Raw genomic sequence first — 25182 nt, forward strand, 5'->3', positions numbered from 1 at the left:
TTTCTTCATGGAAATCTTGAAGAAGAAATTTATATGCTCCAGCCTGAAGGTTTTGAAGAAAAAGAAAAGAAGAACTTGGTTTGCATGTTGAAAAAATCTCTGTACGGTCTAAAGCATGCGTCGAGGTGTTGGTATAAGAGATTTGATTCCTTCATTATGTGTCTTGGATATAACAGACTTAATACAGACCCTTGTGTTTATTTCAAGAGGTCTGGTGATAACGATTTTGTTATATTGTTGTTGTGTGTGGATGACATGTTGGTTGCAGGACCCAACAAAGATCATATTGACGAATTGAAGGCACAACTGGCTAGGGAATTTGAAATGAAGGACTTGGGATCAGCAAACAAGATTCTAGGGATGCAAATTCACCGAGACAGAAGTGATAGGAAGATTTCTTTCACAAAAGAATTACTTGAAGAATATTTTGTCACGATTCAGCATGCAAGATTGTAAGCCAATTTCTACCCCTCTTCCTATTAACTTCAAATTATCCTCCAGTATTAGTCCTAGCAGTGAAGAAGAGAGGATGAAGATGTCTCGAGTGTCGTATGCATCGGTAGTGGGAAGTTTAATGTTCGCTATGATATGCACAAGACCAGACATTGCACAAGCAGTGGGAGTGATTAGTCGGTACATGGCGAATCCAGGCAAAGACCATTGGGATACAGTAAAGAGGATCTTGAGATACATCAAAGGGACTTCAAATTTGCATTATGTTACGGAGGATCACACTTACTAATAAATGGGTATGTAGATTCTGACTATACAGGGGATTTGGATAAAAGCAAATCTACTACAGGATATGTGTTCAAAGTTGTTGGTGGAGCTGTAAGATGGGTTTCAAAATTACAGTCAGTTGTGGCTACATCCACAACAGAGGCAGAATATGTAACAGCTACACAAGCCAGTAAAGAAGCAATTTGGTTGAAGATGCTATTGGAGGAGCTTGGGCACAATCAAGAGTATGTCTCTCTGTTTTGTGACAGTTAAAGCGCCTTGCATCTAGCAAGGAATCCAATATTTCATTCAAGGACAAAGCACATAAGAGTTCAGTACCATTTCATTCGTGAAAAGGTGAAAGAAGGGACGGTATATATGCAGAAGATCCATACCAAAGACACATAGCAGATTTCATGACGAAGGCAATCAATGCTGATAAATTTACCTGGTGTCGATTCTCTTGTGGCCTGTTAGAGACGTAAGCAACATGATGGTACAAGGTAGAAAGAGTGGTGTGAAGATATGATTGTTCCAATCAAATCTTCAAGTGGGAGATTGTTGAAAAGTCAGAAAAAGGGGCACCGCATTTGTTAAGTCAAATTCGGTGCAGATTTTATTGAAAATATATAATGGGTAAATGTCAATTCTAGTCATTGTAATTTAGGGTATTTACAAATTAGTCCTTAAGCTTCAACTATAAATACCCTAGCTCATTTAGCTTCAAAATCATCCCAAAGCATTCTAGCTTTCTTCCAATACTAGAGAGAATTTAGAGAGTTTCTTGAGAGTTGTTTTCTCTTTTTTATCAAGAGAGAATTATCATTGTTTTCTCCTTGGTAGATCGAGAGAAGTTGTAATTCCTATTTTCTCATAGTGAAATTCTTCTACCGTTGCCCGTGGTTTTTACCTATATTATTTAGGGGTTTTCCACATAAATTTTGTGTCTCTTTTATCTTCATTTTTATTTTCTCAAATTATTAGTTGTGATTTTGCTCTATCCGATAGTCGTCTTCTGCAACAATACGTTAGTTGTAAATTGATTTGGAGAAGGATTTCAAGCTCAGAAGCTTAGTTGAACCAGTGTTACCTTTAGATCTTAAATTCACATTCTCTGAAATCTGGAATGTGATAAGAAGCAAAAGAGAGGTTTTTATTATTGTTATTATTAATTTGAGATAAGTACGAAACAATATTTATTCAAATATAACTCTCAATCATTTAAATTGTACACTCACATCCCTAACTTTCATGGTGCTCGAACTCAGTATCTCAAAGAATAACAACAATTCATTTATCACTGAAGTCGTTTGATTCGTGCAAAAAAGAGAGTAATATGGGAGAATCTGGTCTACTATAAATTCCCGAGTACATTGCACACTAATCTTAAGATTATAGTATTTTTAGTGTTCAAGTTTTTGAATTTTATTAGGTGAATCTTCAAATGATGTTCAAGTTAGTGTTAAGAAATAAAAAAAAAACGAGAATAATTTTATCTTCTCGATTTAAGAAAAATAAAGATTGTAAGATTACATGTGATCCACAAAAAGAGAAAATCATTAATGAACTGATAATTTCTTAGTTGAAAAAGTTACGGCAACGGGAGCTGATCCACTTTAAATCGTTTTACAGGAACATTGAGTGGACAAATCGTTGCAATATGTCTCATTGGAGTTTCCTTCTTCCTTTATATTTTTTTCTCAGCGAAGGAAATGGAACTCCATCTATAGATAAAACTTGAGCCTCCTCGAAGCCTCTAGAATTTGTTCTCTTTGACCAAAGGCACTGATCCTAATATACTCTTCGCCTGCAGAACCAAATCCCCTGCCTGGAACAGTCAATGTTTGTTTTCTTGAGCATTTCACTGAATACATCCCAGGAATTCAATCCTGGAAAGTGTACCCTTATATATGGAGCTTTCTTCCCACCATAAACCTTCAAACCAAGTGATTCAAATCCATCAATCAGAATTTTGGCCTTCTCCATATAGTAGTCAATCACATTACGTAGTGCCTGCAACCATGGGAGAAAAATTAAAATCTCTGCGAATAGTACAATTTTCAATTACATAATATCATAATCCGATATTTACCTGGTAGCTATCGGTTGTAAGACATGCAAGGCCTCCAGCCTGGGCAATATTTGATGCGCCATTAAAGCAAGTGCATACAATGCGGTTGAAATCCTTTATAACAGGGAAGCCGTTAAGAGTATTTGAGCTCTTCAGGGACAACTGTCCACCCAAGTCTCACGCCTGTGAAACCAGCAAATTTGGAGAAGGATAAAACTTCAATGGCAACCTGCAATGGAACAAAACAAAAGGAACCCTTATTCAGGTTAAAATTTGCAGCAAATCTTAGCTGATAAACCGAGACAATCAAATAAAACTGACCAACCAAATTACCAACCTCTTTGGCACCTGGAATTTCAAAGATCGACCTGGGGCTTCCGTCTCTGATATAAGCAGCATATGCAGTCATAAACTATGATCAACCCATTGGCTTTTGCAAGCTCTACTAGTTGCTTTAGTTGTTGCCGGGATGCAGCGTGGCCCGTGGGGTTGTTTGGTGAACAAAAGAAAATGATATCTGTCCTTGGAATTGTTGATAGATCGGGGAAGAAATTATTCTCAGGCCCACAGTTCATATAGATAATGTTCTTATACTTCCTGTTTCCTCTTCTAACTCACCAGCTTGACCAACAATGACACTTGAATCAACCTGCTCCAAAATTTGATCCATCAATGTGGTGGCAAAAATGGTTATATATTATGAAGAATGATTAATACAGGGTTGAAATAAGGTAAATGAAAAGCCTTGATAAGCTTACAGGGAAAGATGGGTCTTGTACAGCCACTGTAACATTGGGTCCTAGAAGCAGCTGCAAATGGAGAAAGTCACATCAGTTAAAATAATGACAACTAAATGGAAAACAAGGTGGTGAATGAATCACTTGTATTGATCTGCTCATAGCCTGATAAAATGAGCACGAAACGCTCGTTACCTGAAGGCGAGAAATGTCGCATTGTGCACCATCCGATACAAAAATCTCATCAGCTTCTATACCCATATCCTGGTAAAATTTTCCTGCAATCGCCTTCCTTAATGCCTGCAAAAAAGTGAGGACGGTCTCTCTTCATTAGCCTTTTGAAACAACACGTGATAAGTTAGCTATATAAGATTAAGGGTAAACTACATGGGTGGCACTTAACTATTTTCCTCTTTCATTTTCACCACCTATGTTTTAATTTAATCAATAAGACCACCCAACTATTTAAATGGTTCATTCAAAATACCTACCGTTATAATTCAATAGAGAGGATGACGTCTCAGTTCAAAATTTTGGTATAGTTATACATTTAATCCCTATTACTTACAAAGATGTCAATTTAATCTTAATTTTAATTAAATTCAATAAATCTAATCCTCTAGTTAAATTAAAACACTACACATTGATGAAAGCTCAAAAAGCAAAGATTCGAACTCAGGGCATTGGGTTGTCACAGTTAAGGAGCAACCGCTAAGACAAGGACACTAGACAATTTGAACTTTACAATATATATATATATATATATCTTGTATACTAATGTTTAAAATTTAATTTAAATGTATAACATTTTATATATCTTAATTTAATTCATATCCTAAGTTTAAAAATATATTTTTTATTCAATTTATTAAATATTTTTTATTTTTTATTTAAAAATATATTTTATTCTTTTATTAACTTAAAAAATATATTTTGTTATTATCTTAACTTTAAATATATATATATATATATATATATATTATTAATTTAAGCATGTATTTTATTATTATCTTAAGTTAATAACAAAATATATTTTTAAGTTAAAAATAAAAATAAAATATATACTTTAAAGTTAGGATATGAATTTAAGTTAAGATGTATAAAATGTTATGAATTTTAATTAATTTTTTAACATTAGTATACAAGGTATATACAATATGTTGTGAAACTTAAACCATCCAATACCCTAGCCTCAATGGTTGCTTATGTGTGTGTTCATCCTTATGCCCTTGGTTAGAATCTCTCTAACGCCAAAACTATTATATATTTGTTTTCTTGTAATTGGAGGGAAATAAATTTAATTAACTAAATAAATTATAAATAAGTTTAACCGTCCAATTATAGAATGACACGTTCATAATCTAATTAGATTATTTAATTTGTTAAGTTTTAAGCAGATGACTTGATTGAATCATTTAAATACTTAGTTGGTCTGATTGATCAAATTGAAACGTCGGTGGTCACAATTAAATCTGACAATAGTTAAGTTATCATCAGTGTAGTTTACCCTAAGATTAATAATACCATGTTTCCTTGTTCGGCTCCATATCCTCTATAACCTTGAATGGTCGATAGGCCACACACATGCTGCAGTTTTTTAAACCAGGAAAAGGAAAACAGTTTAAAAACACGAAGAAACAGGGAAGAATTTTTTAAGTGCAACAAGGCTAGTTGGTTACTTTATACCTCGGCCATTGCTTGTGTTATGGTGTCTGGTATAGGCTGTGTTGTATCACCAATTCCGAACCTTTAACTGTGACATCCGGGTTCTGCTGCAAGTGTTCAGACTCGTGCCTGGATATCTGAATCAGAAAATATCAAAGGCCATTGAAGAGTCCGAACAGGAATATCAGAGAATCTCATTATGTCTTATTTGAAACTCCTGCAACTTCTGCATGAAATGCAGAAGTTAGCATAAGAGACAAATAAGATAAAATAAATGGACATAGTAACTTAAATATTGATGCATCCATGAGCACCATCCGATTTACCTCAGGAAAGAGGTATCCGCTACGTAGTTTTTCCAAGTTCACATTTCGTGGAACCTTCGAGCAATGAACTACGATCACATCAAATTCACACTTGTTAATTAGTCATTTCTATGTATTTTTCTTACTCTAAAACGGACTAATGTAAGTACAAAACATCAAAATATGTTATACTCGTAAACATATATTTGTATCCGATACCATAATTCATAAGAATTTTAAACCAAAAAATAATAAATTTGACGTGACGATACTCACCAACTTCGATTGTGACATTCGATTTTGAACTGTAAATTACAAAATAAATAAATAAGTTCATGCAAAAGATGTAACATTAACGAGAGGAAACCGAAGAATTTAAAAGATGGTGTAAGTAGCATTTGATTAATGTAGTTAATAACATGCTCCAACTTTTAGATTATAATAACCCTGCATGAGCCATGCAAACGTGTGATGAAAACTGAGAATAATACATCATTGTTTTTCAGATTTGGGTTCGGTAGCTAATGGGAAGGCTTTGAATATGGGATTGATCATTGATGGCAGTTACAAAGCCATATATACTTGATTGGATGACCAAATCAACAACAGGGTGCATCTCAGTTTGTGGATTTGCAACTGAATTTTTCCGTGGAGGCTCCTGGAAACAAACAAAACATCTGATCAACCCACCAACCATCGTCGCAATACAAATTTTTCTATTTTATTTTCGGTAACATTAATATTAGAGCATGACAGTTATATGGATGCACTTAGGCATTTAGCTTCACAATTTTTTGCATGGAAGTATATTTTCTGATTTGAGTTTGAAAAAAAAAGATTTATATTTATATTTGTTTGTTTTATTTAAACATGTCCATTGAGAATTTTAAAGTTGTGTTCATATTTATTTATTTAAAATTGTGTGTTTATATCCGTTCATTTAATATTAGTAAACATGTTCCTTTATAGTTCACAAATATGTTCTTAACTAATGAAGAATAACCCATAAATGAATATATTTCTTAATTTTAAATATAAATTAATCAAATGTAAAAAATAATAATAATATTATTATAAATCTATAAAATAAACATAAAATATCTTTTATAGTAAAAATATCAACTTTAATAAAAATGAACTAACAAATGAGTCTATAAATGAGTTTATTTGTAAACATAAAAGAATTGAATACACCTCTATTCAACTCGCTTAATAAATGAACAATATATGAATAGTTCACAAGTAAATGTTCTATTCATTTACATCCTTAATTCTTTACTTATATATTTTATTTGAACTTGAGCTTGTGCAAGAGCTTTGCTAGAATTTTTCTCTAGAAGATTGTTTTGAATTATAGATTTTTATGTGAGAAAAATATAATTTTATCCTTGTATCGATATCTAATTTTATAATATTTAAAATATATTTAATTTTAAGAAGAATCAAAAATCATTTTATCATTATTAACTTATAATTTTATAAATTTTAAAAAATCATTGCTACACATCCTAAATTTTACCTCCGCGTAAGTGTCACAGATAAATATATATAAAAAGGATTACCCTACACTGATATGGGGATATATACCGAACATCGACATCAAATATGATCTTCCAGTACAAAAACTTAAACCCTGAACGATTCCGGGAACTTGCCTCTATTTTCATGTCCAGTTAATAAATGTCAGTTTAACTAACAAAAGAGAAAGTCTACCATTGATGAGACCATATGCATGGTTTCAAACTTTGAGTTTCTAGTAATCTAACAAAAAGAAAACCATGACTCCGTCAGCTGTTACCGGCTGCTAAAGAGGAGGTGGTGGAGTGGACCTACTTTATGGAACATTTGATTTCCCATTGTGATGCCGACATTGCGTTCAACATTGTGAAATTGGATTCATCGCTTTATGCAAAGGTTTGCATTGTATATGTATCTGGCACTGATGGGACTGCAAAAACTGGGTTGTTTCCTTGCCCCATTTCTCCAACTTTTTAGACTTGAAACAATTAACCCACCCCAGTGTAATGAGAAAGGTTGATCCCTATATTATTAACTAACTGACATTAATTCAAGTATTCAATAAATATGCGGATATGGATTCAAAAGATTAAAAATAATTACATTTGTAGTTTTGAAATACGTTAAGTACGTGTTGAATTTGAATAATTAATATAGATATCTAAAGCAGAGTAGTTGACTCTCCACCGGCAAATATGTATGATTTTCCACTCGAGTCTTTATAGGATCATTATGGATGTACAGAGGGCACGTTACGTTAAGCCGCGTCCATTGAAAAATTTAGGATAAATTATATAAAACATTATTAAATTTTAGGGATTATATTATTTATATTATTAAACTTTTAATTTTATCAATTGTAGTATTAAATTTTAATTTTGTTTTGATTATGGCATTGTATCGCAAATTTTAACAGCATGATGATGCATCTTTTCGTCAGTATGATGACATGGATAAAACGACGTTGTTTTGATAACAACTATTAATGCTCAAAACAACATTGTTTTAAGCACTAAACTTTAGGAGTTTTTGTTTTTTTTACTAAATTTTTTAAACAATTTACTTTTTGACATTGCACTTTTCGTTCGCCCCCGATTTCCATTCACCGGTCGTCTTTTGTGACAAGATTGATATCAAAACGTGTGCATTTCACTCCTTTTTTCTCCTAAGATTGGTTTTTCACGAAAGTCACTTAAAATTGATAAAAATCATTTAAAAGTTTTTAATTTTGAGGCTAGTTTTTACTTTTGAGTCATTTATTTTTTATTTTCAAAATAGTGCTTCTCACTGTTCGAATTTTCTAACAAATACCATAAATCTAAGAAAGCCTCCAAACCCAAAAAATACTATATTTTTTTATTTAATTTTATCAATTTTAATTGTTTTTTAATAGAAAATCAATCATAATAGAAAGAAGATGAGTGAAATACGAACATTTTGGTACCGATTTTGAACATGTTCATCTAATTTAAAATACTAATCAAACTAAGATTCATGAATCAATTTTAAGATATTCTTAATTTCTAGTCTTCCTTCCCCACGCTTCCACAGTAGAAATAGATTCTTTGAATTTAAATTCAAAACAGTAAATAGAAGAAATAGAGGGTCGGTCCTATACCTTTATTGTAATTAAATCAATTATTTCCAAAGTTTTTCTAGATTACGATGATGAGGTTTGAAGATTGAAATGTAATGTAAATGATACTTTCTACTCCTTTATTTGTACATAATTGTGTAGGGTAGTAGGAAATGATATATCATTTCGTTGCCTCAAGGGATTTGGGTGGAGTTAACACCGGACAACATATTTATTATATTATAGATAATGACGAGTAATCGATAAAGAAACAATAAGACTATGAACTTCAATCCACTTCGGTATTTTATTTGATAAAAACTGTAACCTGACTGACGTGTAAAGTCGTATGTATCTTCTTCAAGTTTGTACGATATAATCATCGATATTTGCCTCATTAAAATCATCTAAATCAGGGGGCCTGTATGATCATCGATCGAATATAAGGAGAGTAGGAAAAAGTAGTCAAACCCTAGCAGTTCAATCTCCAATCATATGGCTGGTATATCACCTTCAACTCACCATCAGCAATCATCTCCAGCAACACTTCAGATTCAGTTGGCTCCAAGTAATTTGAGGCATGTTTCAATACCTCTAACTCAGTCTTGCCAAAATCAACACTAAACCTGCTCGTTGGTTAATAGCAAGCAACATAAGTTATTTTCACAGAACAAGTATATGAACCAAGCTTACTGCATCATCTATCTTCTAATTCAAAGAAATATCAATTTACTCCAGCTTGGTGTTTGGTGCAAAGTCCATGGCTATCTTGCATATCTTTTGTGTATCGTTGAAGTGAACTTCATCTATATTTTTATATAAAGAGAGGTTCTAACTGGTACCCGCTATTACCAACTCAATTTTGAATCTTACCAAAATGTTAAATAAGACAATAGCATTGGTGTCATTTAGGTAATATGTCAATTAAACAAAGCATCCATCTTATTATTACTATTTCCTATGTATAGAAGGATGCAATAGGCAACTGGAAAATTAAGCATTATTAGTGTGAATCCAACTTTGGAAACATGATCTTGGATGATTCATAAACCCTTCCTATCTGATAGAAAAGGATCCCATGATCTTGAACTGATCTTACCTGGGATCGCAAATCCCAAGTTTGCCTATAAGAGCAGATCTAATTGTATTAGTGTCTATAATGATTTCTTCTGTGTAATACTAATCGATAAGACCACATTGGTAAGAATTTCTATAGGGTTAAATAAACTGAAAAAAATGCAGCAGTCTCTAGAAGTTCCATTTTGCCTATGCTAATGAGTTTTAGAGTGCATGCATGCGACGTTAGTGTGGCTGTGCATGTGTTTGCGATGCAAGTGTTTAGAGAAAATTTTAGAAACTGATTTTGAATTCCATAACGGTAAATAAAGGTCTAGGGAAGAAAAATGAAATTTTTGAAACAAGACGTTGCTTGAAATTAACTTACCACTTGAGGATCTTACTAGCATATGCAACCTTGCCATTCAAATCAACAATAAGGCCACCAGCTCTTAAAAAGTCCCGTGCTGCATCCATCAGCTCTTTATCAATGTTTCCGGGAGAATAGCATCTGAGAGCAGGCCCTGATCGGGCACCAGAAACTACGGCAAAGTGAACTAGAGGCTCAGGATAGGGTAGAGCGACCTGAAATGATAATATAACAAAGAATGCGCTACTCTGAATTTCCATACGAGGCATTCAACTCTTGGGGATATATTTTTTTTTGGATACATGATAAATGGGATGTTTTGACAAAACTTATTCAGGTTACACCCTTACAAGCCGGTTGTCAACCTAATTCACGACAAGGCAAAAAAGTTGCAAGGTGACGTCAATAATTAATAACCCCACAGCGCATTGTGAGGTCACTTCTTATGCACAACTTCGGTTCATCCTTCTGAAACAAAGGAAGAATTTAGAAGAGCACCGAGTTTTAAGGAATGAGAAAAACAGTCCACACAGATTCTGAACTCAACAAATAAATTTTGTATTTTGACCAGTTTGCATAATTAACACTAAACCTTGTAATAGGCTAACCCAGAAATGCAAGCATCCAAAACAGTGCATAGAACCATTATGCAACAATAAGCATCAATTTTACCCGCTGTCTTACCTGAGATCGTTTATCTTTTACACCAAATGGTTTCAGAAGATTGTATGGTGGCCTTTGATTTCCCCTTAAAATGCCATTCTGAATAGATGAAAGCGAGTATGTACACCCACCGACAACATAATTGAAGTCTCCAAACAGCTTCCTTCGTTCCAGGGGACCACCAGGATGACCCCATGCTAATATTGCATGGATGGCCATCATATTGTACAAATTTATGAAGAAGGCAAGTTTCTCCTCCCTTGGCATGTCCTTGACTTTTACTCGTTGGAGCTCTTGAACTATTCTTAAGTACCTAAATTTTTTTGCCATTAAAAATGAATACTTGATCATTTAAAAGAAGTGAATAAACTTTAGAAGATATTAAAGCGAGCAACGTCATTGGATCAAACCTTTCAAATTCCTCACTTCCATTAATACTTTTATAATCAACGTGTCTTCCATCTTTTGATGCATAGGCTTCAAAAATAGCATAGGACAAAACTCTCAGCCTTGACGCAATTTCATCAATGGGCTTTGGCTTCAGTTCAATTATACCACTTGGAATGTTGTGACATTGAGATGACACAATAGGATCATGGTCCAAGAACCGATACAAGTGGTCACCATCCTCAAACAGATTCTCACTATTATAAAGCATCACAGAGAAAAAAATGAGAAGGATTTTCCACTACAGATTAAAAGGGTTACAAAAGAATACAAAATAAACTGGGAGGGCATGGACTCACTCAAGAACATGTCGAAAGAAGAGCTCATTGGCAAGCTTTTGCCCAAATTCAACAGCCTGAACCACAATGCAAGAACAAAGAAAAAGGCAACGGAGAGTTAACGGTGATATAACCACATCAAGACATGTAAAAACAAAGCAAGCACACAAATTATAAACTCAAAACCAGTGGTCCTCTGGTTTGACCAGTGAAAAGCCAAAAATCATGCAATAGATAAAATCTCCCAAAACCACACATTTGAAACAGAAACACGAGAAAGAGAAGTTTAACATAGCATATGAATTACTACTTTCTGAAAAACGTTTTGGTGTGGTCAGGGACGGAGACAAATCAAGCTCAGGGGAGGCGAAGTATAAATAAATTAAAATTAAATATCCCCATAACAAGCTCCATCGGATGGGATACCATAAGAAATCATGCTAAGGATAAAATTGGCATCCAAAATATGGATCTTCTAATCGGACTTGAATAACATCTGTAAAAGGTACACTGTAGAGTACATTTAATATGCTAGGATTTAATTGAAAGCCATCTACTATAATGGGAAGCCAGTAGCAGTCTCAGAAACCATAATAAAATCCAAACTAACCTCTTCCCTTTCAAGGTACTGATCTTCAGATAGAAAATCTACTGCTTCAGAACCTAGAAAACAATTAGTGACTCTACGCATCTTGTATAACCGATCCTTAACAACAATAGTTACTTTCATTTTTTGAACAATTAGAGCTAGTTCATCAACAGACCCATCATTGGACACATCATCTTCACCAGAAAGTGGTGGGTAAAGGAGCTTCAGTTGATGGTGCTTCAGCAATCAAAAAATCAATCTTCTCATCAATCTTTCCAGACTCATCTAAGTCTTTTAGTTCACTCAAGCCTCCAATCAATACTTCATTAAAGAAGACCTTAGGAACAGCACAAGACCCGGTGAACTTCTCTAGCTCCAACTTTCTACTGGGATATACATCTATGTCGATCTCAACATACCTAAGCCTTTTCCTTTGCAGAAATAGCCTAATTTCTCTGCAATCTTGCCATCCTAACCTTGTATACAATATAATTCTTCCTTTTGTGGCAATAGGTAGAAGTGATTCTTCAAAGATATTCTTACCCTGCTCAGCTTTGCTTTCTAAATCAGTATCACGTGAAACCTTAATGTAGTTTATGGGATTCCAAACAGATCTTTCGGCAGTCCTTGGAGACATTGCGGTTTGCTCCCCAAGTTTAGAAGAATCTGAAGTTTCGTTATACATCAACAATAGCTTGTTCAACTCCATCTCTTTTGAAAGGAAGACGACGCAGGACACTGATCACTGCAGCACCCTTTTCCTTAACAAAATGCTTAAGTGCCACTGCTTTTTCAGGCCACACAGATCCCTCTTCCTCTGGATCAGGATCCAAGGAACGAATTGGTGAACTCCGATTATCCTGCATCCCAGGAACCTCTGTGCCATAAAAGACAGGTTCTGGCTCCTCCTCAGCACGATCTTCTGTAGTCTAGTTCATTTCTTCTTGAGCTTTGGAATCCAAATCCACATGCTTATTCATCTTGTCACCCTGCTCAACATATTTGTCATCGATGTCTAAGTTGTACCCAACAGCTCTAGATTCTGAGACCATATTATGATTCACGTGGTCACCCGAGTTGTCTTGTCTATTTACTCTCCTCTAACTTAATAAAAGTGTCCTTGCTGATGTTCATACTTTGATTCTCCTCAACGGGTTTTCCCTGATCTTTGTGAATACCGCCAGTATTTCCCTTTAGTATCTCATCCATTGGAGAATCCATTATATTTTTGTAACTAGAGTTACCCTTTTTCGTAATGTCAGAAAATAAATAAATATTGTCATTCAAGTTTTCAACTTGTGAAAACATTCCCCTGAAACCTTTTCATCAATGATCGCTTCACAGATTCCTGCAATAATTTTACATGTAGCCAAATTCAACAGACGATTAATTCCATTATGGATAAAAACTGAATACTAGACTTAATATAGTGTCATATGCCAAGTCATATTTGTAAATAGACAACCATATCAAACTGCTTGACAAACAATAGCATCTTCAATAATTCAATTCAAACAAAAGGGAAAACATCTTTTAAAAACTGGGGCAAAATCAACATTTAAACCAGGGTTATAGGTTCTTATTCATTGGTTTTCAAAAACATAAACATAATCCGACATATATAACTGAAACACTGGATGCAACTCATAAGAAATTGGTTTTCAAACACTAGATGCAATCCCGTAAGTCAACTCAAGCCCTGAAGCTTTAGTCTTCAACAATCCATAGTCAAACAAACCGGTCAACTTAAACCCCCCATGATGGAAGAAGCAGTTATATCTTTGCCTATAGTATAATATCAAAGTCATGAACTTCAAAGAACAAAAATCATAGCAGCGCAGACAAATGCATCTGTGAGCAAAACAAAAATGGTATAGAGCAAATACCAGAGAATTTAGTTTTTCCACTTCAGATATTTCAAAAACAAATAAGATAAAAATTGAAGTCCTGAACACTTGGATTAAGTTTTCATTTAATTAACACTAGTTAGCACTTCAAAAAAGAGAAAGGAATAATAAACCCTGGAAAATCATCAATGGATATCGCAAGTTAACCGTAAGATAAAGGATGAAAACTGAAAATAAAGGAGATAGAGAGAGCTTACAGATCTAGAGAGAGGAGAAACAGTTAACGGAAAGAAGAGTGAAGAGAGTTACAAAACAAAAGTATTCAGTGAAAACATAAAATTTGGAGTTACGATTTTTAAGTTTTAATGTTTTAAAGGAAAGTCGGGAAATTAATCGAGTGGAGGATGATTTACAGAGGAAGGGGTGGGCGGGAAATCCGTGGACTTGTCTTTTCTTTCTATTTATTGTTGAGGACCTCCTTATCTGCATTCTCTACATTAGAGACCCAACAACACTGATTTATTTGCAAACGACCCCTTATTGTTTTCATTTGTACGAATCTACCCAATTGTAGGTGGACTTCTAGTTTAATAAAACGCTGCTAGTCCGTGAGGTTATTAAAGAACTTCGCTCCATTAGCCTTTGTATTATTCTCTACACAGTAGTGCCTAAGATAATTGTTAAGTCTGAAATCGTTTTTCCCATGACCGATGTTACCTAATCAAATCAATTATGGCTTCTTGTGTTTGGGCGTTGCATAACTAATATTATCATAATTGCTCAGGAATTCATTCGTTTCACGAGAAAAAAAAAAGTTGACTTGCTATTAAAATAGACCTTGAAATGAATATGACAGTCTAGATTAGAATTAAAAATACTCTGTGAATGTTGATCCTGTAACAATTTAGGAGAGTTATAATGATGTGTGTTTGATATCAAAGTCATCTTGCAGTGATTCGAATGCGTCGAGTCATTGAAGAGCTCATCACGTGAATGAAATCATCATCAATCATTTTGCTACCTTGATTTGGAATATTCTTGATAAGAAAGATAATATTTGACAATAGAGTTGAAGGAGTAATTGGTAATTAACATCACAAAGCCTTATTTATTTTCCAAAAATCGAACAGATTGAAAGATCTTCTTTATTTTCATGTGCTGGAACCTACGGAACTGCAGGAATGCTTGCATTTTTTAAGGGAATTGTGACGAGGGATAGAGCATTTTGCAGCTAAGTTTTTGCTTTACTTCATATTATTGTAGGCGTTCAATGACCAGCAATAGGTTGCACAAATTTGCAATGCTTGAATTTTCTATTTGTCTATTAATTTGTGTAAGCATAAATAACAAGTTTTATTTAAAATATCAAGATTCTAAATACAAATTTGGTACATATAATAATATATTAATCAAATTTAAATGTATCATATCTAAACTTGATGTGCATATATACTTATTATAAATTCAACCAACTTGTTGAAACTATCATTCAACTTTTTATTTTGGGTTTTTGCGTGTTTTACAGCTTTCATGTTGAGGAAGTTGTCAAAGACAATGATACATCCATGAAAATGGTTTAAGTTATTAACACGTATTATTTGTGTTATACAACGGGTTGGATTATCAAGCAAATAAAGTCGTAGTCTTGTAGATTGCAAGTATCTTGTCAAACACGTTGAGTGCAATGGCTACACGAAATGTACCTATCCCTTTCTCAGGCATTGCATGTGAGGATTACACGAAAAGCAGCCCCCCTAAACATCGGTATCTGAATGCAGTAATGTTACTAAAGCTCCTCTCTTCCGTAGAAAGGATGCTTGAGTTTATGAAAACCAAAGAAGAAAAGGAGGTTGAATGGGTTGGCGGGGGAAATTAGTTATAAAGCATGACAAATAGCAACAGCAAACACTAACCATAAGGGAGGACGAACCGATGTTCAGATAACTTCTCAGAAACATCATTCTTTTAGTTGTGAGTATGGACGAGATTTACATGGTATTTTACAAAGAACATGTCTACCTATATGTACCTGTTACTGGAGTGATATTCAGTGCTTAGCATGATCAAAAAGTCCGTGACATTTAAAATCACCGCAAGAAACAGCACTGGCGTTGTTGATATATCCCGTCTTTCTTCTGCTCTTCTACCGGCATGACTTTCTCAATACAGGAGGGGCAGCCCATGGCCTGAACAGTATAGTAATCTATTTAACTTTAGTTTTCCTTGTTCAATGTTCATTGAATATGCAATTCTGTGCCTTCATAGACAATTAGGTCACCAGTAATATTTCCGAGGAAGGATCTTCATCCAACTCAATATCTCCACATGCACTAAGTACCGTAGCGAGGATGTAATCATCCACCACAAAGCCCTCCGCTTCCATCTGATACATGAGCTGCAAAGCTTCTTGACATAGCCCATTCCTTGCATAACCCATGATCATGGCCTTCCAAGAAACCAAATTCCTTTCCGGCATGCTGTCAAAAACACGAAAAGCCTCTGATATGAAACCGCATTTAGCATACATATGGATCAATGCACTACCCACAAACACATTAGAAAAGGCAGGAGTTTTATTTGCAAAGGAATGAATCAACTTCCCTTTCGTAACAGCTCCAAGCTTAGCACATGCTTTCAAAGCCGAAGAATAGGTAAAAGAGTTGGGTTCTACACCTTCCTCCATCATTTCCTTCAAAAATTCAAGAGCCTCGACCTCATGCCCTAAGCTTGCACAGCCAGAAATCATGGCAGTCCATGAGACAACATCCCTAAGTGGCATCTGTTGGAGGACTTTGGAGGCAATATCGTACTCCCCACATTTACAATAGAACCATACTAGAGTGCTTCCTATGTACATATTCATTTGGATAGATTTTTTTACTATTTGTGCATGGACTTCCTTGCCCATAAGTAAATCCATAACCGAACCACAAGCCCTGAGTATGCTTACGACGGTCAAGTTATTAGCAATTATATTCCGTCTCTTCATTACTCGAAAAAGACTAATGGCATCCTCACCGAGACCCTTCCTAGCATACCCTGCTATAATGGAAGTCCATGTAACTGTATTTCTACTCCTCATCCCATCAAACACAATCCTAGCATCCAAAATCTCCCCACATTTTGCATACATATCCACAAGAGATGACCCTACGAAAACATCATTTTTGAACATCTTTTTTATTATAGCACCATGTAATTGTCTACCTGATCTCAATGCCTTTTGCTCTCCACAAGCCTTCAAAACACTGCAAACTGTGAACTCATTAGGCGAAAACCCATCACTAAGCATTCTCGAAAACAATGAGAAAGCCTCCTCCCCATATCCTTGTTGGGAGCAAGCTGTTATCATAGCTGTCCAACAAACCACATCCTTTTTTGCCATCCCATGAAACACCCGAAAAGCCTTGAACAACTCCCCACATTGTGTATAAAAATAAATAACAGCACTATCCACAATCAAGTTCCTCAAACTTGCTTTCAAGATACATCCATGAATTTGTCTCCCTAACTCAAAATCTCCCCTCCTACTGCACAAATTCATCACACAAACAAACATCTTCCCGTTCCCTTGAACCCCACTTGAAATTGAATCCCCAAACAACCTCAAAGCTTCATCATCAGAACCCAACTTCGAGTACCCATTAATCATTGCCGTCCAACTGACAACATTTCTTTCAGTCACTTTATCAAACACCTTTCGAGCTTCCACTATCTTCCCAAATCTTATATACGAACTTATCAAATTATTCTCAACATAGGTCTCCGGGTACTTTAAACTCTTCAAAACAATCGCATGGGCTCTCCTAACATGTCTGACATTACTACAAGATTGAAGCAAAGCTGCCAGCTCATCGGAACGGACACTTCGACTAACCGAAGGTGGACTTATGTCCGTGAAATCTGCATTTGAGCTTTCATGGGAAGTTAAAATACTGGTGAAATTATCGAATTCGGGTGAAAAACATGAATCTTTGGATGCAAAACAAGAAAATTGGAGTGGATTTTTGGTGTTTATTAGTTTGGACTCGTTTTTGAACGTCGGAAAATGAAATGGACTTTGAGTGGTGGAAAAGAAAGGCCTTTGAAAGAGTGTCAATTGCGGTGGAATCACCGTCAAAGAAAACATTGGCTAAATCTTTTGCCTTGTTGTCACGACCTGGCCGAATAAATGGAGATTAAAGAAAAATGAGAAGAAAGGATTCAAGGAGTAGAGAGCCAATAATTTTTAGAAGTCAGGCGCAAATGGGTGGTGTAAAAAGGTTTAATTGTTTTTAAGTGTTTTTAGTATTACTTATTTGTTAAATAATCCCTTCATCTTTGCCAAATAGGAAAGTAAAAATAAAATTTAACAATAAAAATAGAGGATCATACACTTCTATTCAAATTGTAGAGGGTCTATTTAACCAATTTTCTGCACAAAATTTAGAGCTTGCAACTTACAGCAAACTCTTTAAAATATCACCCGTCGTTTGCCGGTCTAAAACCTTATTCCAGAACCCTCCCAAAACCTCACAAATTTCTCCCCGGTAACCCTTTTTCCATGGAATTGGCTTGTTTAAGTTTCCAAACTTCTTCTTTGTTTCCTGTGAGATTAAAATCTTCTAAAGCTACAAGTCATGTGTTTTCCTTAGCTTCACTTCCTTCCGGTAAAAGTTCAAATTCATCTCGGATTCGTTGTCTCTCTTCAAAGTTCTCAAGTGAGTTATTCTTTTTTACCTGATGATTTGAAACTGTAGATTATTAAATATAATGATTCCTTCTCTGTTTTTATCTCTCTTTCTTGTGTTGTCCTGCGTAAATGATGGTTAAACCTGGAATTGATCACAATAATAATAGTAGTAGTAATTAAGTGCTAAAGCTGAACTATTCTATGATGATTAGCTCGATGTTTTTGTTTGTTCATTTGTATAGCCCCTGGTCTTATTGGGTATTTTTGTTTTTTAACTTGTATCAAGTTTCTTTTTATCTTTTAAGTCCTTTTAGCTTAAACATTTCAAGTAAGAAAATAGGGTACTTTTGTTAGATGATGATTTGGGAAAGCATTGCTTCTTGTAAAGATACATATACTATTTTTAAGCCAATTGTCTTAGCTGATGAATAGAAGGTTGCCCTGCATTGGGTGTTAATCGGGTGAGGCGGAGGCAGCAGTTCTCTCTTTCTGCTGTTGTCGGCGATAAAACTGCAGCGTCAGACAATTGTGATGAAAAGAAGGTTTCTGGCCCGGATTCTGCCGATTCCTTGTCTATTAATGATGAGGTCACCAGAGAGGGGGAAAGTGAGAGTGATGAAGGTAGTGTTGAGTGGTTGGATATCAATAAAATGACTAGAGTTTGTGACAAGTTAATTGAGGTTTTCTTGGTTGACAAGCCCACACCAACGGATTGGAGAAGATTACTTGCTTTTAGTAAGGAATGGAACAACATCCGACCTCATTTCTTTCAACGTTGTCAGGATCGAGCTGAGCTTGAAGGTGATCCCGGAAGTTCGACTTGGAAGGAAATTAAAAGAGGTCGGTGATTTGATTTATATTGATATTTTTCAGGCAATATCAGTTTTTTTTCCCTTTTATTCTAGATTTTTTATGAGATATTGTATCCGGAGAATTGTGCAGCTGCACATTGCTGATTCTAGATTGATTAATTGCATTTAAACTTCTGCTTAACACCCTTCCTAAATTTGGCCTGATAGAGAGAGAATGAATGAGGGAGAGAAATCTGCCTGCTTCTACAGTGCTCACATGCTGAGCATATACATGTGCAGTGAATATTCCTGGAAATAAACTTCTTATACCCTTTGGGTGGAATGTTAATTCTATACAGATATATGTGCAATACTTAATAATCGAGACATGTCTGAAGCATACTGCTCTTATTTTCAAAACGGTGCTGATGTCTTGGCGATTCCTTTTATACAGATTGATGAAGATGTTCAAAGGCACAATGAACTTCTTGAAGTGATCAAGGGTGCACCTTTGGAGATTAATGAAATTGTTGCCAAACGTCGTAAAGATTTTACGAAAGAATTCTTTGTACATATCCATACTGTAGCAGAATCATATTATGACAATCCAACTGAACAAAATGGTAAGGCAGTATGAATGTATGATCAAATCATTTAATTATCACGACTAATTGATGATTAGTAGTACAGATTTTTAGTGTGATTTATACGCCATAAAATAAGCTGTGTGGTGGATTTTTATGGCCTGAGATCAGAGCATTTAGTTAATGTACTTGTTACCTTATGCCTTCCAAAGCTTGCTCTTTTATTCATTTATTTATATATGACAGCAGTGGCAAAGCTTGGGAACACTTGCTTGGCTTCTGTACAAGCTTATGATACTGTTGCTGAAAAATTGAGGCAATTAATGCAGCAGAGTTGAAATTCCAAGATATTATCAATTCTCCTTCTCTAGATGTTGCTTGCCGAGAGATTGATAGTTTGGCCGAGAAAAATCAACTTGATTCAGCATTGGTGCTAATGATCACTAAAGCTTGGTCAGCTGCCAAGGAATCTAACATGACAAAAGATGAGGTACTGTTGCTGATTTCAGGGAGGAAAAACCCTCCTTCTGCTCTATATAATCTTAAAATGGGTGAATTATATGTAATTTTTGTTTTATAATTTGGTGACTGCACGAAGAAGAACCCTATGATGATCTATTAAATTAATGGAATGACAATCAGATTTAGGGAAGAAAATTCTACAGTGGACCAATAATTTGAGTTTTTTTCAGTCTATTTTAAAGAAAATGAATGGGAGATTTGATAAAAAGCTTAATTGGCTTCAGGAGTTGGAATCATGTAGTAATTTGTGGGAAGCCAACTGATGTAAAACTTTTGAAAAGCAATATTGGCTGCCTGAGTTATGAACCTTTTCCCTTTTATTTTTCTTTTTATTTTCTGTGTTGTGCATTCAAATTTTAGATAGGATAGCTCATTTGAGCACTTGCAGCCAATAGTTTTAGAAAAAGCGAATGTTATGATAAATTAGCATGTGTCTCTCTCAGGGCAATGCTTTAAAATATCTGATGAAACTTATTTTCTCAATTCCAGGTAAAAGACATATTGTACCACTTGTATACGACTGCTAGAGGTAATCTACAGAGGCTCCTACCAAAAGAGATTAGGATTGTGAAGTATCTTCTTACGATTGAGGATCCCGAGGAGCGACTGTGTGCCTTAAATGATGCGTTTACACCTGGAGAAGAACTTGAAGGGATGGATGTGGACAACCTTTTCACGTATGTCTGCAGCTCTGACTTTATTTTTGTCAGAATTTAGTACCATCTAGGAATTGGGCTTTGCATTTTGCAATGCATCGGCTTAATGTGGAATTGAGTCACAAATATTCAAAGTGCAAATCATGGATTGGGTTGGTACCAACCCCTGAAACTGACGGCGTTAATAACTGGGTTTCTTGCCATTTACATAAACAGAATATCGTTTAATTTTTGTATTATCCTCTTTGTTGGCTAATTCTGTGCCTTCATCGTAATGAAATTTCAGGACCCATGATGAGAGCTGTGGTGGATGCTTATAATTTCAGCCAAGAAGGCACTCTCTTAAGGGAAGCTAGAGATTTGATGAATCCAAAGATAATCCAAAAGCTGGAGGAGTTGATAAACTTCGTGGAGAAAAACTTTATGTGACATGGACCTAAGTTGTTCTTTCAATAGCTTTACATATATTCCATGGTGATGCAAACCCAAGCCCAATAGTTATCTCATACTCACATATTTATGACAAATTATAAAGTGTACTGCAAACAAACATGAATATGCCAAATCTGTAGTATATTATGAAAACCTAAATAACTAATACAAGATTGGCATCAAAATAAATTGTCTTATAATGTTAAAAGACTTCCAAGGTAAAACATATTGGTGGGCCCATAAGGTTTCGATTTCAGTTCCGAACATTGTACACTTCACCAACCACAGCAGTGCAAGTTAGCAATCACAGATAAATAAATAAACAGACATAATCACAGTTTAACTTTATGGACTTAATCCGTAATTAGTATAAATAAATAAATAAATAAAACCTTACTTGAAGTGGGAAAAAAAAAGAGAGTTTGAAGCGTAGCTGAGGAAACGAGAAGGGTGAGTAGAGTTCCACCCATGCACGTTAGCAAGTCATGGTTAAACATCAACTGGACAGTCTCGACGTAACCTTTTTTTGGTCTCCATTTGTACAGCACAGGCAAAAAAAAAACCCTAGGGACAGAGAAATCTTAACATCAATCGATCATACTACCGTTAGATCTGATAACTGTCATCTCAACCGCAAGATGTACACAGTTTTTCTCCAAATTTAAGAAAATGGAGCCTTTTAGCAAATTTATAAAAACAATAAGACAAGGAGATAGAGATAGATAAGAAATAATGTATCGTGCCGGGAACAGTTAAAGTTAGTTAACATAAAACGAGAAAATCAAATATACCTGAAAATTTCTGTGTATCTGGAACTTTTTTCCGGGAAAGGTGAGCCAAATGTAAGAAAGGAAAAAGTTCCTAAAAAGAGCAAGACAAACACAAGAAAAAAGGCTACTTTAAATTGTTTTTTCCCTCTTTCAGAAAATGGAACGATGTTTAGATCCAAAGGCTTGATTTTGATTTGATGCAAACATTATAAAAGTGAAACTGAAAGTGTTTTGAGTCAATGTTCAAGGTTGATACAAATTCAAATTCAACCTCGTTATTGTCAAACTAACCAAACTAAGATCATGAAAAACTCAGTGTATCAAACTGAAAATGTGATACACATGGCAAATGTAATATTCTTCTGTATATATCTAAAATTGAAACGTGGTCAAAGAAACCAATATATTTTTATATAATATTAATAAAAAATTTATTATCTTCATCCAGAAACCTTAATGCAATGGGTAGTCCTTAACACAAAGGGAAAAACCATAAAGGCTGAATGGCAGAAATTATAAACAATTGATCATTAATGGACCTAACCTAAACAATCTTTATGGGTTGGGATGTCAGCAGGCCTGCTTTCGCGCCTGTTTTAGTTTTTACCACAAAAGTTCAATTCTGTTCCACCAAATCAGCTGACAAGCAGCCAATTAGTGTCTGAACGCACTTAAAACCAAGAGTAAAAGGTCAAACGAAAACAATGTGAAAATTTAATAATAAATCACACTAATAATTATCAGCCAAGAACGTGACCTAAATCCGTAAAGTTTTGACCTATCAAGGTCATCATCAATGCAGCATAGAGTTATTGAAAATTCCAACCTCTCAACTTTATTTCTGGGATTTTACTGAACATGAATTCAACTGGAATGGGCCCCCCCCCCAACAAAAAAAGGCTGGCATTAGGCCACCAAGGCAGCCGCAATGCTTTATTTTCTTCCCCTTATTGGCTCCAATCTATAGCTTTGCCTGCACAAGTTTCTAACTATAAAGAGCCCCTAACCCATCAAAAAGTTACTCTTGCCTTTACAGCCTTTATTGGACCATAAGCCGAAACCATAACATCTTGGACAATGGTCCCTTAAACCATAACCAACATTAAATAACAGCTGGCCAACTTTGAAGAGAAATGGTCAGGCGTGAAAGAACATTCATCGCTTAACAGCTCAAGAAAAAACCAGATCCATATAAGATAATATATAAATGAAAGTGGGGTGTTCATTAAAGTCAATGAGGTAAGATATGCTGTAGAAGAATGGCTTCAACTGACAAAGGATTGAGTTGAGTTGGTGCTAAACCTATAGATTCATAAGTTCGATTCGAACTGAATCAGATTAGATATTGCTTAATTAAACTGAAGTATTTCAGTTTGGTTGTAGGTATTTTGGGATTTAACTCAACTTGAAAGCATTGGATTTTACAAATCTATGGCATGCTGCCACTAGGAACATGATGAGGTAAGGTCCTTGATCAATATGGCATTGCATAAAGGGAGGAAATTGTAGTTAATCAAAACCATAATCATGAAAAGAGAGATTATGCCCCCTACACAGATTTCAATGGATACACTTTTTCTTTCTACAGCCTAAGCCCTAAAAGGCACTAGGTACTACATTACAATACTATAAATGCTAAGTTGATATTGTTTTTTTATTCATGTACCACTATTTTTTAAAAATGGTATTTATTTATGGTTGTTTTAAAAATAATTTTATTTTTAAATCTGTTATAAAATTAATATTTAAATTTGTTATAAAAATAACATATACAAAAACAAGATCACATATTGTGATTAAAACTTTATTTTAATAAATAAAAGACTTAATACTCAAGTCCTATTAAAAATATCATTTTCCTTGTATGATCATTGTGTGATCTTAATTCGTAAGTGACTAATTTTATTGTGTTAATGATTATAGAAAACATTCTGAATTATTATGTGTTGTAAACTTTAATTGTAATTTGAATATTTTCTATTTTTAATAAAATTAGTGATTTCTAATAAAATTCTTATTACAAATAATATATTTTATTTTATTTTAAATTAATAAATACTTTATTTACATAGAAATTAAAATATTTATTTTTTTTTTATTAATAAATATTTTTTATAATATTACAAATAATACGTTCATATTTTTATTTATAAAAAATTGAAAAAATAATTGTAAGTAATAGACATATTTTAGTATATATATGTTCATACATAAATATATTTTGATTACGTATTTATGTTTTAGTTTGTTTATAAATAAAGTAATTATTAATTAAAATTAAATTCAAAACAAAAGAAATGTATTACTTCAACAGTTTAAGTTATCAGATAATGCAATATTGTTTAATAAAAAGCACATATGATTAAAAATATTTTTCAAAGATGCGTTTGCAATGACACACTTTATTATTTACGCTACAAATTTCATTGTTATTATAAATAATTATTTGCGTATAATTTAAAAACGTTCCCTCTTTTAAGGGATGAGAAGGAGTATTCTATAGTGCGAAAGAATCCGATAGAGGAGGATATTGTTAATAAAAAAAATGTTTGGCTAAGGTAAGCAGTGCAAACTCTTCCCTCATATTTCTCATATCAACGTTAGCTAGGTTATAGGATCTAATTTCCTAGAGGAATTTGAGCCTCAAATTGCCTTAAAAAAAGTTTTGGGGGTCCATGGGAGAGATACAAAATTTAAATGGACTTCAACTATCACTTTTATTTCGTTTTGATTCAACTATTTTTTTTAAATCATACATAATATTACATTTTGGTTTTTTTGTCACATGCTATTAAAAAATTAATAAAACTGTTGACATGTCGTTTTAAAAAATGCAATGATGATGTAGTATTACTTTATGATAACACGTAACATCACCTATATTTTTTTAACGACAAGTGATCAAAATATAAT

The 25182-nt window shown here is 34.3% G+C and overlaps 1 protein-coding gene and 3 pseudogenes across 1 annotated transcript; 1 reads left to right on the forward strand and 3 right to left on the reverse strand.

Moving 5' to 3' along the window:
- Positions 1 to 2405: 2405 nt before the first annotated feature.
- Positions 2406 to 6195, reverse strand: LOC120129960 (annotated as a pseudogene).
- A 2718-nt stretch (positions 6196 to 8913) lies between these two features.
- LOC120129961 lies at positions 8914 to 16025 on the reverse strand (annotated as a pseudogene).
- On the reverse strand, positions 15845 to 18015 carry LOC120129892 (pentatricopeptide repeat-containing protein At4g18520, chloroplastic-like). The gene has a single exon (XM_039147287.1). It carries the CDS (start codon positions 17969 to 17971, stop codon positions 16112 to 16114), a length of 1860 nt encoding a protein of 619 aa, XP_039003218.1. The 5' UTR covers positions 17972 to 18015; the 3' UTR covers positions 15845 to 16111.
- Positions 18016 to 18351: 336 nt separating this feature from the next.
- LOC120129848 lies at positions 18352 to 21504 on the forward strand (annotated as a pseudogene).
- Positions 21505 to 25182: the final 3678 nt, after the last annotated feature.

The sequence above is a fragment of the Hibiscus syriacus genome, unplaced genomic scaffold, assembly GCF_006381635.1.
Source record: "Hibiscus syriacus cultivar Baekdansim isolate YM2019G1 unplaced genomic scaffold, ASM638163v2 tig00110505_pilon, whole genome shotgun sequence".
NCBI classification, from domain to species: Eukaryota; Viridiplantae; Streptophyta; class Magnoliopsida; order Malvales; family Malvaceae; genus Hibiscus; species Hibiscus syriacus.

Excerpts from the sequence above, each read along its gene's own strand:
- LOC120129892 (XM_039147287.1), bottom strand. The coding sequence starts at position 17,971 with ATGTTTTCTTTGACGGTGATTCCACCGCAATTGACACTCTTTCAAAGG.